The sequence below is a fragment of the Gorilla gorilla genome, chromosome 14, assembly GCF_029281585.2.
Source record: "Gorilla gorilla gorilla isolate KB3781 chromosome 14, NHGRI_mGorGor1-v2.1_pri, whole genome shotgun sequence".
NCBI classification, from domain to species: Eukaryota; Metazoa; Chordata; class Mammalia; order Primates; family Hominidae; genus Gorilla; species Gorilla gorilla.
The window spans coordinates 24,712,767-24,728,657 of NC_073238.2; the positions used below are offsets into that span (position 1 = coordinate 24,712,767).

At 38.4% G+C, this 15,891-nt stretch overlaps 1 protein-coding gene across 8 annotated transcripts in view; it reads left to right on the forward strand.

Moving 5' to 3' along the window:
• LOC129526395 (protein FRG1-like) overlaps window positions 1-15,891 on the forward strand; it is a 45,883-nt gene that overhangs the window by 19,087 nt on the left and 10,905 nt on the right. For 4 of the 8 annotated variants that reach the window (XM_063697121.1, XM_063697122.1, XM_063697120.1 and 1 more), the window contains 3 exons: window positions 713-804; window positions 1,788-1,898; window positions 3,068-3,177. The exons of 1 other annotated variant lie outside the window; for it this stretch is intronic. In XM_063697121.1, the coding sequence (XP_063553191.1) occupies window positions 713-804; window positions 1,788-1,898; window positions 3,068-3,101 (237 nt within the window). In that variant the 3' untranslated portion in view covers window positions 3,102-3,177. Of the gene's footprint in view, window positions 1-712; window positions 3,178-15,891 lie in introns of those variants that run through there. 3 more of the 8 variants (XM_063697125.1, XM_063697124.1, XM_063697126.1) reach the window with 2 other exon arrangements.

Consider the following 15,891-nt stretch of genomic DNA (forward strand, 5'->3'; position numbering starts at 1 on the left):
ACCCCTCTAATCAAAACTGTCACAAAGATGTCATTGGCACAAACACGTTATTTGTCATCACTTTCTAAGCAGCCCTGGAACTGGACTCTGGCCACAGAGATCATTTAGGAGACATGAGTCCTTACCATTGCCAATTGCCTGTTCTGTGGGCGATCCTAATTGTTGAATGCAGATCAATTAACTTATGACATGTGATAGTAAACATCTGTCCAAACTTAGGAGAATATAAGAAGCCAGTAAAAGAGGTGGGTTCCAATTAATTAAAAACAAGTTGTGTAATGTTAAAAGTTTTAATACTTTGATAATAGTCTGTGCAATGTAAAATAGCTATTAAGCTTTCAGTCTGATCAAATGAACACTTGTCTACTAGGGATAATTTGATCCTAGTGTATTCACTTGGAGGACAAAATTAAATGAATGATTTCTTTATTGCCTAGCAGGATCTGATGTGTAAAATGTTTCTGAAATAATTTTGTCTGTAGTGTTTCTGACACAAGGGCTGCGGAGGAAGCATGTGATAGCACTTACTCATATAAATTATATATATGAATTAAAAACGCATAGCCAGAACCTGTCTTTTTCTGAATATAGTTGCTCAGTTAATTTTTTCTTCTGCATAAGAAATCATCTCGAATATTCTTATGTGATACGTAAAGTGGGGAAGGTGGAAGATAAACATATAACCCATTGGATTCTCTTTTCCAATATCTAGATTAGATCCTGTGCTGAAAGAGAAACCAAGAAAAAAGATGACATTCCAGAAGAAGACAAAGGAAATATAAAACAATGTGAAATCAATTATGTGTGTGTATGCTTTTCCTTTTAGACCTACAGATTTGACAGTGAAGTGCTTCTCAAAGTGCTTTCAAAATAAATTACCTAATTAGCTGGGGATGGTGGTGCATGCCTATAGGCCCAGCTACTTGGGAGGCTGAGACAGGAGGATTGTTTGAGCCCAGGAGTTCAAGGCTGCAGTGAGCTCTGATCGCCACTGCATTCCAGCCTGGGTGACAGAGCAAGATCCCGTCTGAAAAAATAAAAACTGATGGACAAGAAGAGGCAACACGATGTAGCCTCTAGGACAGAGCACTGAGCTAAATTCTTTTCTTTTCTTGAGGGTTCAGTTTTCCTAATCATCCTACCAGCTCCCAAAGCTACTCAGTCGGGTTAGTCAACCTCTCTATTCATTCATAGAATGGGCGTGATGCCAGTCAAAGGCTGTTCTCTGGCCAGGACACAGGGGACTCCAGCCAGCATGCCCTAATAGAAGTGGGGTCTTGTGCTACCCAGTCAATGAGTGGCCCTCCTCTTGAGAGGTCACAAAGTTCATCTTGTTGTTCAAAAGCTCCAGCTTATTAAAAAAATACAATTAGACTTTTTTTTCTCCCCCAAGACGGAGTCTCGCTCTGTCCCCCAGACTGGAGTGCAGTGCCATGATCTTGGCTCATCGCAACCTCCGCCTCCCAGGTTCATGTGATTCTCCTGCCTCAGCCTCCCAAGTAGCTGGGACTACAGGCGCAAGCCACTGCCCTCGGCCAATTTTTGTATTTTTAGTAGAGACGGGGTTTCACCATGTTGGCCAGGCTGTTCTCGAACTCCTGACCTCGAATGATCTGCCTGCCTTGGCCTCACAAAGTGCTGGGATTGCAGGCGTGAGCCACTGCGCCTGGCCTGCAATTAGACTTTTTTAATAAGTGAAAAAGAAATTAACAGTATTTATAAATTTAATAGTAAATATGTATAATCAGAGTTTGAGGTATTTTTCAATGAAGACATTTTCTTTGCAGAAAGAAATTTCAGAGCTTCCAAGACCACAAACTTAAAATAAGTAAAGAATACAGTAAAATTCTTAAAAAGGCTCAGAAAGATGGATTTTTGCATGAAACGCTTCTGGACAGGTAGCTATTTACTTATTTTCACTATTTTCAGTAGCCAATACAAATGGCATGTAGAAAACCTATATTCTCTTAAATTACTGTAGTTTTCACATTTTTGTCTTTATTTATAATTTATGAGTGTGGCAATATTACCTAGAGAGGACATCATGAGTTTGGGAAAAGACTGTCAAGAAAGAATATCTAAAAATTATAACCGATTCTAAGTATATACTTTAAGAAATTCAGGTTTGACTGTATCTACTTCATAAATTTATCATTATCTTTTTATAACTATTAGAGCCAGAGTTAGAAGCAGTTTGACTAATACAAAAATTATGTGGGTTCTGTTACAGTAGTTCAGGTTCCTTAAAATAAGCATAGATCAACTAAAAAACTAAGTATAAAAGCTAAATAAGTGAAATTGAAGCAGTTTTATTGTAAGATTTGGAAGAGTGCAGGATGTTTATCATAGCACATTATTAATATTTATTACTCTTCCTATGTAGATAAGTGATGTCCTAGATTTACAACATAGAAAAACAGGTAAAGACGTTTAGCTGTGAGTGTACAAGTATACATCAATTAAGTGCCAGATTTTGATAATCACCAGCCGCTCATTCAAGTCCTATGTTGCAAAGTTACTCTTACCCTTTTTTTACATTACTTGATAAAGGCAATGTTTAATTACATATTTCCTGTTAACTAGCTGGTAGAGTTCATACCTAAAGTCAGTAAATAATGTTAAGAATTTTTTCCAGCTGAGCAAATGAATATGTATCTAGTTGTAAGAAATCAAGAAGAGGATATAAAATATAATCAGGATATGGACTCTAAAACGGAATAAGCTCTATGTCCTGTAACTTTTTTCACTTGTAATAATACAGCATTCTCACCCTGTTAAATGGAAATTTAGAGCACCCTTAAATTCCAGAATAATTAAAATTGCTATTTGGATTGAAAAGCCCTTAGGCAACATTTATTGAATATTAGGAAATAACTTTTATAAGATTAGAATCCATTTTTTATAGAAACCAAATTTAAAAGTATACATGTTTTAATATAAGTGTTGTGGTAATACAATAACCAAAACTGAACACACAGTTTTAAAGCTTTTTATATTTAGTAGCAGTTGAATATATATGGCATGTTTTACATAGATTAATTTTACTATTTTTCTTTATTTAAACGAGGACCAAATTGAAAGCCGACAGATACTGCAGATGACTGGGATTTTTGTTTCTGTCTTATCTTTTTGTGTCTTTTTTCTGAATAAAATATTCAGAGGAAATGCTTTTACAGAGTTCTTGAGTAGTTGTGAAATTATTGTTTAGCTAGTAGCTAGTATAACAAGGATTAAACAAGTTTAATCAGGATTCTTCATGGATGTACTTTTTAGCTAACTACAGTTTTTCACATGGAAATGAAACTTACAGTACATATTTAACGTACCACAGAATTTTTTTCTGGATTTCGTGTCCTGAAGCATGAAGTGTACTAGAAACCAATTCTTCCTGCACTACTTGTGGAATCTTTCTTAATGGATCATAATCTTACTTTACTTTAAACAATAGATGCTTAATCAGTGCCTTTCATAGGAAGTTAGAAACTCCCAATCCAATCAACAAGGCTTTGATTCTACCTCCTAAGTACTACCCAGATCACAGACAATCCAAATATCAGAACTAGGGGGCTGGACAGAGAGGACAAATCATCTATTAGGGAGTGGGACAGAAAGTGGAAACATTACAAAGGAGCAAGTAGGCTCAGAACAGAGGGGAGAGTAGTACTGGGGAAACTCCCTACTGAGGACAGGTTTGCCACAGTGGGTATGTATGTGATGCTTTTGTCTTCGTGGGCTGGAATGGAAGCTGATAAAGAAGTTCAGACGCTACGTGTTGCTTAGGTCTGCTTTGTTGAAGCCTGTCTCTTTCAGAGTTCCTAAACACAATATTCCCGTGGCATCTAATCCCAGTGAGTGCTCCAAATCCAGGCTGTGTATCAGATGCTACGGGAAATTCTGCCTCAGGACTGAGGTTGGTTCAAGCATCTGGATGATGTCAAAAGTCCACGTTGTGTGCTGGCCTAACTTGAAAGACCCTATCTAGTTCTAGCCTTAAATTCCTTCTGTCACCAAATCTAGAGTTACATGGCATCTGTACAAGCTAGGTAGCTGAGGCATGGGATCAGCCCTATAAAGGAGCTTTTGGAGCTTTTGTTGTAGGTCTAGCTTCAACTTGGCACTTCAGTTCCAATAGCTGGACTTTCTCTCATCGTGTGTTCTGATCCTTGGATTGGGAACAAAGTAACCACTCTGATCCCACAAAGCAGTGGTTCCGGTTCCCAACTGGTGACTATTTTGCCTCCGAGGGGACATTTTTGGTTTTCACAACTGGAATACGGTGTTAGAGAGTAGAGGCTAGGGATGCTGCAAAGCATGCGGCAGAATCCTGTTCCGCCCAGAATGCTAACAGTGTCAAGGTTGTGGAGCCTTCCCACCCAAGGGCTTGGTCTATTCCTTGCTTTTGCCAGCTCCCTAACCCTTAAACACAACAGTTCAAATCTATATGCATAAGCATCTCCTAGGAACCTGCACATTTCCAATATCGACTACTGAGACCCATCCGTAGAGATGCAGGCTTAGGAGGTCTAGGATTGGGCTCAAAATTTGCATTTTAACAAGTACTCCAGGTCATTCTGAGCAAGTGATACAAACCACAGAATGAGGAACACGCCTTCAAGAGACTGAATATTGCTTCACAACACTAGCTTGGTATCTGAGACAATCTGCCTGCTGACTGGCTTTCCTGGCACAAACATTCTGCATGTAGGCACAGTGTGTTCCTGGACTCCATGTCAACCCATTCACCCTCATGTTCCCTTGGTTCCTGTCCCCAGTCCAGGGAGCAGAACTGATTACAGATCTTGACAACAGAAGATACAGATTTAAAATAACTTGCCTGTTTCCGTGGACTTTATCCACTAGTGAAGCAGGACAAGTGGACAAGGGGAGAGGGTAGGTGTGGGCTTCCCTATTCCTCCCATTCCACTTTATACAAACCCCAGCTAGACCACTGGGAGAGCAACGGAGGTTAAGAATGACTGCATCTAAATATTGTCATCTGGTCCACTCTTCTTCCATCTTGTACACAAGGATATGAGTTTGTTTAAAGCACTACTGAAACCAAGATAAACTCTGGCTTAGCATGCCCCTGACGGATCAGTCTAGTAATCTTATCAAAACCAAGATTACCTAAAAGCATTAATCAAAGGAAAAGCTCCCTCACCCCAACCTATGACTGCCCACATTTTTCAGATTGAATCATTTCAATTGTATTTTAAGGTTCATTGACTCTTTTCCACCTCCAAGCTGCTCCTGAACACAACTGATTACTATTTTTTAATTTTGAAAACTTTCTCACTTCTAGAATTTCCACTTGAACCTGTTATTATTGTAGTTTCTTCTTCTCTGCTGTGATTTCCTATCCATTTATTTTAAGGGTTTTTGGGGTTTTGATTTTAGTAAGAATTACAATAACTAACTACTTTAAAAATCCACACTAATTCCAACATCTGGGTCATCTCGAGGTTAGTCTCTATTGATTGCCTTTTTCTTTGAATATGTTTCTTTATATGTTTGATATAATGGGATTGAATTCTGAAGATTGTAAAACTAGATTTTGTTTTGTTCCTCTGAATATTTTGATAATTTTTGTTGTATTTGTTGTATTTTGTTTGATTTTTTTTCTATTGTATACTTTACAATATATTTTCCTCCAATGGTTTTAACATTTCTATTTCTCAAAATATTTATGTTTATGTTAAAAATTATACAAAGTAACTTGGTGCAGTGGCTTCCATCTGTAATCTCAGAAATTTTAGAGGCCAAGGCAGGAGGGTCACTTGAGCCCAGGAGCTGGAAACCAGCCTAGACAACAGGGCAAGACCCTGTCTCCACAAAAAATTATTAGGGTGGTGCAAAAAGTAATTGCTGGTTTTGCCATTACTTTCAATGGCAAAACCCGCAATTACTCTTGCACCAACCTGATAAAAAATAAGCTGGGTATGGTGGTGGCGTGTGCCTGTGGTCTCAGCTATTTGGGAAGTAAAGGCAGAGGTGGGAGGATTGCTTGAACCCAGGAGTTCCAGACCAGCCAGAGACCCTGTCTCTATGAGAAAAAAAAAATTAGCTGGGCCCACGTACCTGTGGTACTAGCTACTTGGGAGGCAAAGGCAGAGGTGCCAGAATCACTTGAGCCCAGAAGTTCAAGGCTGCAGGGCACTGTGATTCTGCCACTGCACTCCAGCCTGGGTGATGGAGCACGACCCTGACTCCAAATAATAATAATAATTACAAAAAGGAAAGACCTAGAACACCAGGTTAGGGTTAAGTATTCTAAAATTCAGCTGACTTACTCTGTTCTCTATAAAACAGGTTGCCACAGAAAATATAGCATGCCCAGTTAATTTGAAATTTCAGATAAACAAATACTTTTTTCAGTGTAAGTATATCCCATACAATATTTGGGACATGCTTATACTAAAATATTATTCCTTATTTATCTGAAATTGAAATTTAACTGGGTATTACATAATTAGAGCAGCCTGACCATAAAAGATATGTAGGCTGAGCAAAATTCTACTTTAAACTTGAAGCTTTATAATAAATGCATTATTAATCAAGAACTATTATTTACTGAGACCTGTGTAGATCCCCATATTTATCTTTTTAAATGTGGAACTAGGAAAGCTACATAAAGAACATTTATAGAAATAAATGACTGTTCTATAGCTGAAAGGAAAACTCTAGCTTTTATTTTTCTCCCCATACTTAAGCTTTATTCTACGTTCGTATAAACAATAAAATTACAGCTCAACTTTGGAAGCACATATCATAATATAAAAATAAAGCAAAGATCCCAGAAACATTTAACAGGCAACAAATCTTTCACGTCATCTTCCTATAGCTACTAAACATATAATAACTTAGAATGATCCATTAATTATAAGTAAAGAATAAATTCTTTTACAAAACATAAATATTAATATTATTGACCATCATAAGAGCAAATATTTTAAGTAAAACACCAGGAATACTTTACAGAAAGGAGCGAGTTGCAGATACAGTCATTCTTGGATTTCTTTCAACACCAGTCTTTCTTCCCTTTTGACCTGAACTGGGAGTTGAATATTTCCTCTCTGCCCTCTGACCCTCTAGTCTCTGAAGCATCTTTTGTACTAGAGGTATGTGCAGAGACTTCCTGGAAATTTGGATTTGTAAATTGTGCTGTTGTATCTTCTAGGCAGTGCAGTGATGCAGATATAGAGCTGTTGCTCTTGCTTGTATAAGTGTAACATTTTGATTCAAAAAAGGAAGTAAAAGGAAGACAGTTGATTACATTTGGCTACTGACATTAATAATAATAAATAATAATTGTACTTGTAATATAAACATCTGAAAGTTTTAGTTCTAAGAATGGCTGTCCACATAAGAAAATTATGTAAAAATAACTAATGTCTATTATAATTTCTTTAACCAAAGAAAAAGTATAATTTAAAGATGGCTCTTTAAGGATCAAATTGCAGCAATTGGTAAAAGTAGATACTGGTCATATTTATTAAGTGACACACAGTGATAATGAAGGCACTTATTTCTCAAGAAACATCATTTTTTCCAAAAAGAACATACTACATCCTAAACATGAAATGAAAATAAGCTTTAATTTTCACCACAGGAGGGCGACGATCAGAGAACTGAGGTGGTACAGATCCATTAGAGGACCATATCCATGAGTCTATCAGTCTCTACTGTAGGACAGAGCAAGAATTTTTAAAGAATCTCGGTGAAGGCTCCTTTTCAAAAAAACACAAAGATTAAAGCCTTTGAAACGTAAATTATTTTTTCCACTTATTACATTGAGGACAAAGTTATATTGCAAAGTTAAGATTTTTATAACTATCCCTAAAATTGATTCTCAGTGACTCCCTTGATCTACATATGTTAAGGAAAAAGGCAAGATGAAGATGTGTTAAATATTTTCCAGTTTTTAATAATCAGTTTTAATATAAGGTATACCCAAATAATGGTTAATTAAATGACAATGAAAGTATGTTACAGCAGATGCTCACTCATCAACATGCCTTGAAATTAAAGGTTTATAAGGTGCATAAGGGCAAAGTTTTTGATGTTGCCATTACATTCACAAAAGTATCTGAGGCACGTACACCATGAAGTTCACTAAGAGCTTGCAACATAACCAGCACTAAATTTTGTTGAATAAATACATGAATACTTTTGTATAGCATCTGTTCAAAATCTCTGATGTAAAAATGAAAATAATCTGAAAATATGCAAAACTGAAATTTCCCACATACGGCTGCCAATTTGTACAAACAATAAGATGAATTTCAAAATGAGAACATGACAATAAAATCAAGTTTCAAAATGCCTGGCCTTTTTTTTTTTTAGCAAAACCCATGTTCAAAAAAAGGAATAAGACATCAAATGTTTTGAGAACCAAAATTTTACTGCTGCTTTTCTAACATCCTGTTGTTAACCTGAGCCCCCATCCTCTTACTGTCAATAACAGACTTTCATCATCAAATACAAGAAACAGGCAGGGCACGGTGGCTCACACCTGTAATCCCAGCACTTTGGGAGGCTGAGGCGGGTGGATCACATGAGGTCAGGAGTTTGAGACAAGCCTGGCCCACATGGTGAAACCTCATCTCTACTAAAAATACAAAAATTATCTGGGTGTGGTGGCAGGCGCCTGTAATCCCAGCTAATCAGGAGGCTGAGGCAGGAGAATCGCTTGAACCTGGGAGGTGGAGGGTGCAGTGAACTGAGATCGAGCAACTGTACTCCAGCCTGGGCGACAGAGCAAGACTCTGCCTTAAAAAAAATAAATACACAACATAACAATCTCTGGGACACATTCAAAACAGTGTGTAGAGGGAAATTTATAGCACTAAATGCCCACAAGAGAAAGCAAGAAAGATCCAAAATTGACAACCTAACATCACAATTAAAAGAACTAGAAAAGCAAGAGCAAACCTATTCAAAAGCTAGCAGAAGGCAAGAAATAACTAATATCAGAGAAGAACTGAAGGAAATAGAGATACAAAAAACCCTTCAAAAAATTAATGAATCCAGGAGCTGGTTTTTTGAAAAGATCAACAAAATTGATAGACCGCTAGCAAGACTAATAAAGAAGAAAAGAGAGAAGAATCAAATAGGTGCAATAAAAAATGATAAAGGGGATATCACCACCGATCCCACAGAAATACAAACTACCATCAGAGAATACTACAAACACCTCTAGGCAAATAAACTAGATAATCTAGAAGAAATGGATAAATTCCTCGACACATACACTCTCCCAAGACTAAACCAGGAAGAAGTTGAATCTCTGAATAGACCAATAACAGGAGCTGAAATTGTGGCAATAATCAATAGCTTACCATCCAAAAAAAGTCCAGGACCAGATGGATTCACAGCCGAATTCTACCAGAGGTACAAGGAAGAGATGGTACCATTCCTTCTGAAACTATTCCATTCAATAGAAAAAGAGGGAATCCTCCCTAACTCATTTTATGAGGCCAGCATTATCCTGATAACAAAGCCTGGCAGAGACACAACTAAAAAAGAGGATTTTAGACCAATATCCTTGATGAACATTGATGCAAAAATCCTCAATAAAATACTGGCAAACCAAATCCAGCAGCACATCAAAAAGTTTATCCACCATGATCAAGTGGGCTTCATCCCTGAGATGCAAGGCTGGTTCAACGTACACAAATCAATAAATGTAATCCAGCATATAAACAGAACCAAAGACAAAAACCACATGATTATCTCAACAGATGCAGAAAAGGCCTTTGACAAAATTCAACAACACTTCATGCTAAAAACTCTCAATAAATTAGGTATTGATAGGACATATCTCATAATAATAAGAGCTATCTATGACAAACCCACAGCCAGTATCATACTGAATAGACAAAAACTGGAAGCATTCCCTTTGAAAACTGGTACAAGACAGGGATTCCCTCTCTCACCACTCCTATTCAACATAGTGTTGGAAGTTCTGGCCAGGGCAATCAGGAAGGAGAAGGGAATAAAAGGTATTCAATTGGGAAAAGAGGAAGTCAAATTGTCCCTGTTTGCAGATGACATGATTGTATATCTAGAAAGCCCCATTGTCTCAGCCCAAAATCTCCTTAAGCTGATAAGCAACTTCAGCAAAGTCTCAGGATACAAAATCAGTGTACAAAAATCACAAGCATTCTTATACACCAATAACAGACAAACAGAGAGCCAAATTATGAGGGAACTCCCATTCACAATTGCTTCAAAGAGAATAAAATACCTAGGAATCCAACTCACAAGGGATGTGAAGGAACTCTTCAAGGAGAACTACAAACCATTGCTCAATGAAATAAAAGAGGATACAAACAAATGGAAGAACATTCCTTGCTCATGGGTAGGAAGAATCAATATCATGAAAATGGCCATACTGCCCAAGGTAATTTATAGATTCAATGCCATCCCCATCAAGATACCAATGACTTTCTTCACAGAATTGGAAAAAACTAGTTTAAAGGTCATGTGGAACCAAAAAAGATCCCGCATCACCAAGTCAATCCTAAGCCAAAAGAACAAAGCCGGAGGCATCACACTGCCTGACTTCAAACTATACTACAAGGCTACAGTAATCAAAACAGCATGGTACTGGTACCAAAACAGAGACATAGATCAGTGGAACAGAACAGAGCCCTCAGAAATAATGCCACTTACCTACAACCATCTGATCTTTGACAAACATGACAAAAACAAGCAATGGGGAAAGGATTCCCTATTTAATAAATGGTCCTGGGAAAACTGGCTAGCCATATGTAGAAAGCTGAACCTGGATCCCTTCCTTCCACCTTATACAAAAATTAATTCAAGATGGATTAAAGACTTACATGTTAGACCTAAAACCATAAAAACCCTAGAAAAAAACCTAGGCAATACCATTCAAGACATAGGCATGGGCAAGGACTTCATGTCTAAAACACCAAAAGCAATGGCAACAAAAGCCAAAATTGACAAATGGGATCTAATTAAACTAAAGAGCTTCTGCACAGCAAAAGAAACTACCATCAGAGTGAACAGGCAACCTGCAGAATGGGAGAAAATTTTTGCAACCTACTCATCTGACAAAGGGCTAATATCCAGAATCTACAATGAACTCAAACAAATTGACAAAAAAACAATGCAAAACAAAAAAAAATCAAAAAGTGGGCAAAGGATATGAACAGACACTTCTCAAAAGAAGACATTTATGCAGCCAAAAAACACATGAAAAAATGCTCATCATCACTGGCCATCAGAGAAATGCAAATCAAAACCACAATGAGATATCATCTCACACCGGTTAAAATAGCGATCATTAAAAAGTCAGGAAACAACAGGTGCTGGAGAGGATGTGGAGAAATACGAACACTTTTACACTGTTGGTGGGACTGTAAACGAGTTCAACCATTGTGGAAGTCAGTGTGGTGATTCGTCAGGGATCTAGAACTAGAAATACCGTTTGACCCAGCCATCCCATTACTGGGTATATACCCAAAGGACTATAAATCATGCTGCTACAAAGACACATGCACATGTATGTTTATTGTGCACTATTCACAATAGCAAAGACTTGGAACCAACACAAATGTCCAACAATGATAGACTGGATTAAGAAAATGTGGCACATATACACCATGGAATACTATGCAGCCATAAAAAATGATGAGTTCCTGTCCTTTGTAGGGACATGGATGAAGCTGGAAACCATCATTCTCAGCAAACCATCACAAGGACAAAAAACCAAACACCGCATTTTGTCACTCATAGGTGGGAATTGAACAACGACAACACATAGACAAAGGAAGGGGAACATCACTCTCTGGGGACTGTTGTGGGGTGGGGTGAGGGGGGAGGGATAGCATTAGGAGATATACCTAATGCTAAATGACGAGTTAATGGGTGCAGGACACCAGCATGGCACATGTATACATATGTAATAAAGCTGCACGTTTTGCACATGTACCCTAAAACTTAAACTATAATAAAAAAAATAAAAAGTCAAGAAACAATAGATGCTGGCAAGGCTGTGGAGAAATAAACACTTTTACACTGTTGGTAGGAATGTTAATTAGTTCAATCATTGTGGAAGACAGTTTGGCAATTCTGCAAGGATCTAGAACCAGAAATACCATTTGACCCAGAAATCCCATTACTGGGTATATAGCCAAAGGACTATAAATCATTCTATTATAAAGATGCATGCACGCGTATGTTTATAGCGGCACTATTCCCATTAGGAAAAACACGGAATCAATCCAAATACCCATCAGTGATAGACTGGATAAAGAAAATGTGGTACATACACGCCATGCAATACTGTGCAGCCATAAAAAGGAATGAGATCATGCCTTTTGCAGGGTCATGAATGAATCTGGAAGCCATCATCTTCAGCAAACTAATACAGGAACAGAAGACCAAACACATGTTCTCACTCATAAGTGGGAGCTGAATAATGAGAACACCTGGACACAGGGAGGGGAAGAACACACACTGGGGCCTGTCAGTGGGGAAGGGGAGGGAGAGCATCAGGATAAATAGCTAACGCATGTGGGGCTTAATACCTAGGCACCTAGGCGGTGGGTTGATAGGTACAGCAAATCATCATAGTGCACGTTTACCTACGTAACAAACCTGCATCTCCTGCACATGTATCCTGGAACTTAAAATAAAATTTAAAAAAAAAGAAAACAGAAGAGTACTGAAAATTGGCTCACAGTTCCACAGCCTGTACAGCAAGCATGATGCTGACATCTGCTCAGCTTCTGGGGAGGCCTCAGGAAACTTAACAATCATGGTGGAAGGGAAAGCAAGAGCAGGAGGAAGAGAGAGAGGGGGAAGGTCCTACACACTTTAAACAACAAGATCTCATGGGAACACTATCACAAGAGCAGCGCTAGGGGGATTATTCTTATCCATTAGAAACTGCTCCCATGGACCAGCCACCTCCCAGCAGGCCCCATCTCCAACACTGGAGATTACATTTCTATAGAAGTTTCCAATAATTTTGGAACACATACTAATAACATATTTATAAAAATACAGTCCAAAGTAGACCAAACACCATTCACTCTTCCATTTGAAAGTTTTCCCTCTATTCTAATATCACAATCTCCAGCGTCATTAATCAGAATCCTGCATTTAAGGGCATCTATTACATTTTATAGCTGATTATAAAACCATCATTTAAAGAGGACCAAAATGAGACAACAATTGTCTGTGGATGATAAAAACATTAAGGGCAGCCACAGTTAAACACACGAACAACAGCCTTTAAAGTAGAATTTGCTGTAGAGCCTATTATGAGGGAGATATTTTTAGTTATTACCTCTTTTATTCTAAACCATGGAAAAAGGAACTATCAAATTAAGTCCTTCTAGAAGAGTGAAGGGCTCCTGGCAATGTTTTCTTTAATCCATGATGTGGGATAAAGGGAGTTTTGACTGATTATGAGGCAATGTATATACCACTAAAGTTTCAACACCCTAAAAGGGAAAAAAGGAGGGGAGAGAAGTCCTGGAAGAACCAGATGGAGCCGTAGCAGATGATTTCAATCCACTGACCCCTGAATTGTGGGCTGGTTGTGCTGCATCGCTCTGTGACTTATGGTTCTGCCGCAACAAAGATCTAATTCCCAGGGTTATAGGAAAAGACACCTGCGGTACCCCTGAGGCACAGAGAAGGGATAAATCCAAACCTGACTTAAGTCTAGGGTTCTTAAACCACACAATCTGCTCACAAGGAGGACCTTAACTCTGAAGACACTGATTTGGGGCTGTTTCAAAGAAAGAAATTATAAATATGAGTGGGAAAGAGAACAACCTTCCCTATATCCAGCGGCAAAAAAATGAGGGAAAGGGAAGGAAGGAAGGAGGGAAGGAAGGAGAGAGGGAAGGAAGGAAGTAGGGAGGGAGGTAGGGATGGAAGGAAGTAAGGAAGGAGAGAGGGAAGGAAGGAATGAAGGAAGGAAGGAGAGAGGAAAGGAGGGCAGGAAGGAAGGAAAGAAGGAAGAGAGGGAAGGAAGGAGGGAGGGAGGGAAGGAAGGAAGGAGAGAGGGAAGGAAGGAGGGAGGGAAGGAAGGAGAGAGGGAAGGAAGGAGAGGGAAGGAAGGAGGGAAGGAAGAAAGGAAGGAAGGAAAGGGAAGGAGAAGGAAGGCAGGAAGGAAGGAAGGAAAGAGGGAAGGAAGGAAGGAAAGATGCAAAGAAGGAAGGAAGGAAGGAAGGGAAGGAACTTGGATATGCAGAAAAACAAAATTTAAATTAAAACGGAAGTTTATCATCTGACCTAATTGGAAATGTACTATTTTCTAAAACAATTTATACAGTCCAAAGATAAAAGTGTGCTGATTGGTATTTGTAACTCTCCAGCATATATTCTGAATCAATTTTAACATCTGCTGAAATCTACCAATTGGCATACCTTCACAAACTTAATCAATACTGGAGCTCAAACTTTGTTATACCTGAGATTTCACTAAATTTAAACATTGCATCCCCTAATCCTAGCAGACTAACTGCATATAGAATAGAGGACACATAGTTATGCCTCACATTTTTTACCTTGACTAAATTTCCCGTAGTCGTAGAAGCCTTTGTCCATAGGGGACCCGGATGCTCTGACCTAATGAGTAACAAATTGATATTAAATCATTTGCACTTACACATTGACTTCACCAAATGTAACCTTACAGAACTCCCTCTCCTGTTTTTTTTTTAAATTTGATTTATTTTTAATTTTTCGGTTTTTTAGAGATGAGGTTTTTCTCCATTACCCCGGCTGAATGAAGTGTGGTGGCACAATCATAGCTCACTGCTGCCTTGAACTCCTGGGCTCAAGCAATCCTCCCATTTTAGCCTTCCAAGTAGCTGGGATTACAGGCATGCACCAACACAGCCAATTAAAAAACATTATAGAAGTGGAGTCTTGCTATGACTTCTGGCCTCAAGCAATCCTCCTGCCTCAGCCTACCAAAGTGCTGGGATTACAGGTGTGGACCATCGTGTCCAGCCTCCCCATCTTGATAAATTAGCAAATATGGTCCAACATAAATTACAACATGACTTCAGATAAATAAAACTTATTATATAAGACCTAATTAATTAGTGAAGGGGTGATAATTCTCATTGATTCAACGTTTAGCAGTAGAATTTGGCCTGTTCTTAAACCTGCAAATAATAAATGGTGTTTCACAGTGGATTGCTGTAATGTGACTGCAGTGCTCCCATCCATTAAGGCCCTCGTACCCAATGCCTAATATTGTGGTTAATTTTTTTTTTATTTCAATAGGTTTTTGGGGAATATGATGGGGTTTTTTTTATTTCAATAGGTTTTTGGGAAACAGGTGGTGTTTGGTTACAGGAGTAAGTTCTTTAGTGGCGATTTCTGAGATTTGTGGTGCACGCATCACCCAAGCAGTGTACACTGTACCCGTTGTGTAGTGTTTTATCCCTCACCGCACCCACCCCACCACTCCCAGCCTTTCCCTGAGTCCCCGAAGACCATTGTATCATTCTTATGCCTTTGCATCCTCATGGCTTAGCTCTCACTTAAGAATGAGAACACACAATGTTTGGTTTTCCATTCCTAAGTTGCTTCACTTAGAATAATGGTGTCCAGTTTCATCCAGGTTGTTATGAATGCATTATTTCATTCCATCTTATGGCTGAGTAGTATTCCATGTGGTAAATATTTATACCACATTTTCTTTCTCCACTTACTGATTGATGGGCATTTAGGCTGGTTTCAAATTCTTCCAATTGCATATTGTGCTGCTATAAACATGCGTGTGCAAGTATCTTTTTCATATAATGACTTATTTTCCTCTGAGTAGATACCCAGGAGTGGAATTACTGGATCAAATGATAGATCTGCTTTTAGTTCTTTGGAAATCTCCTCACT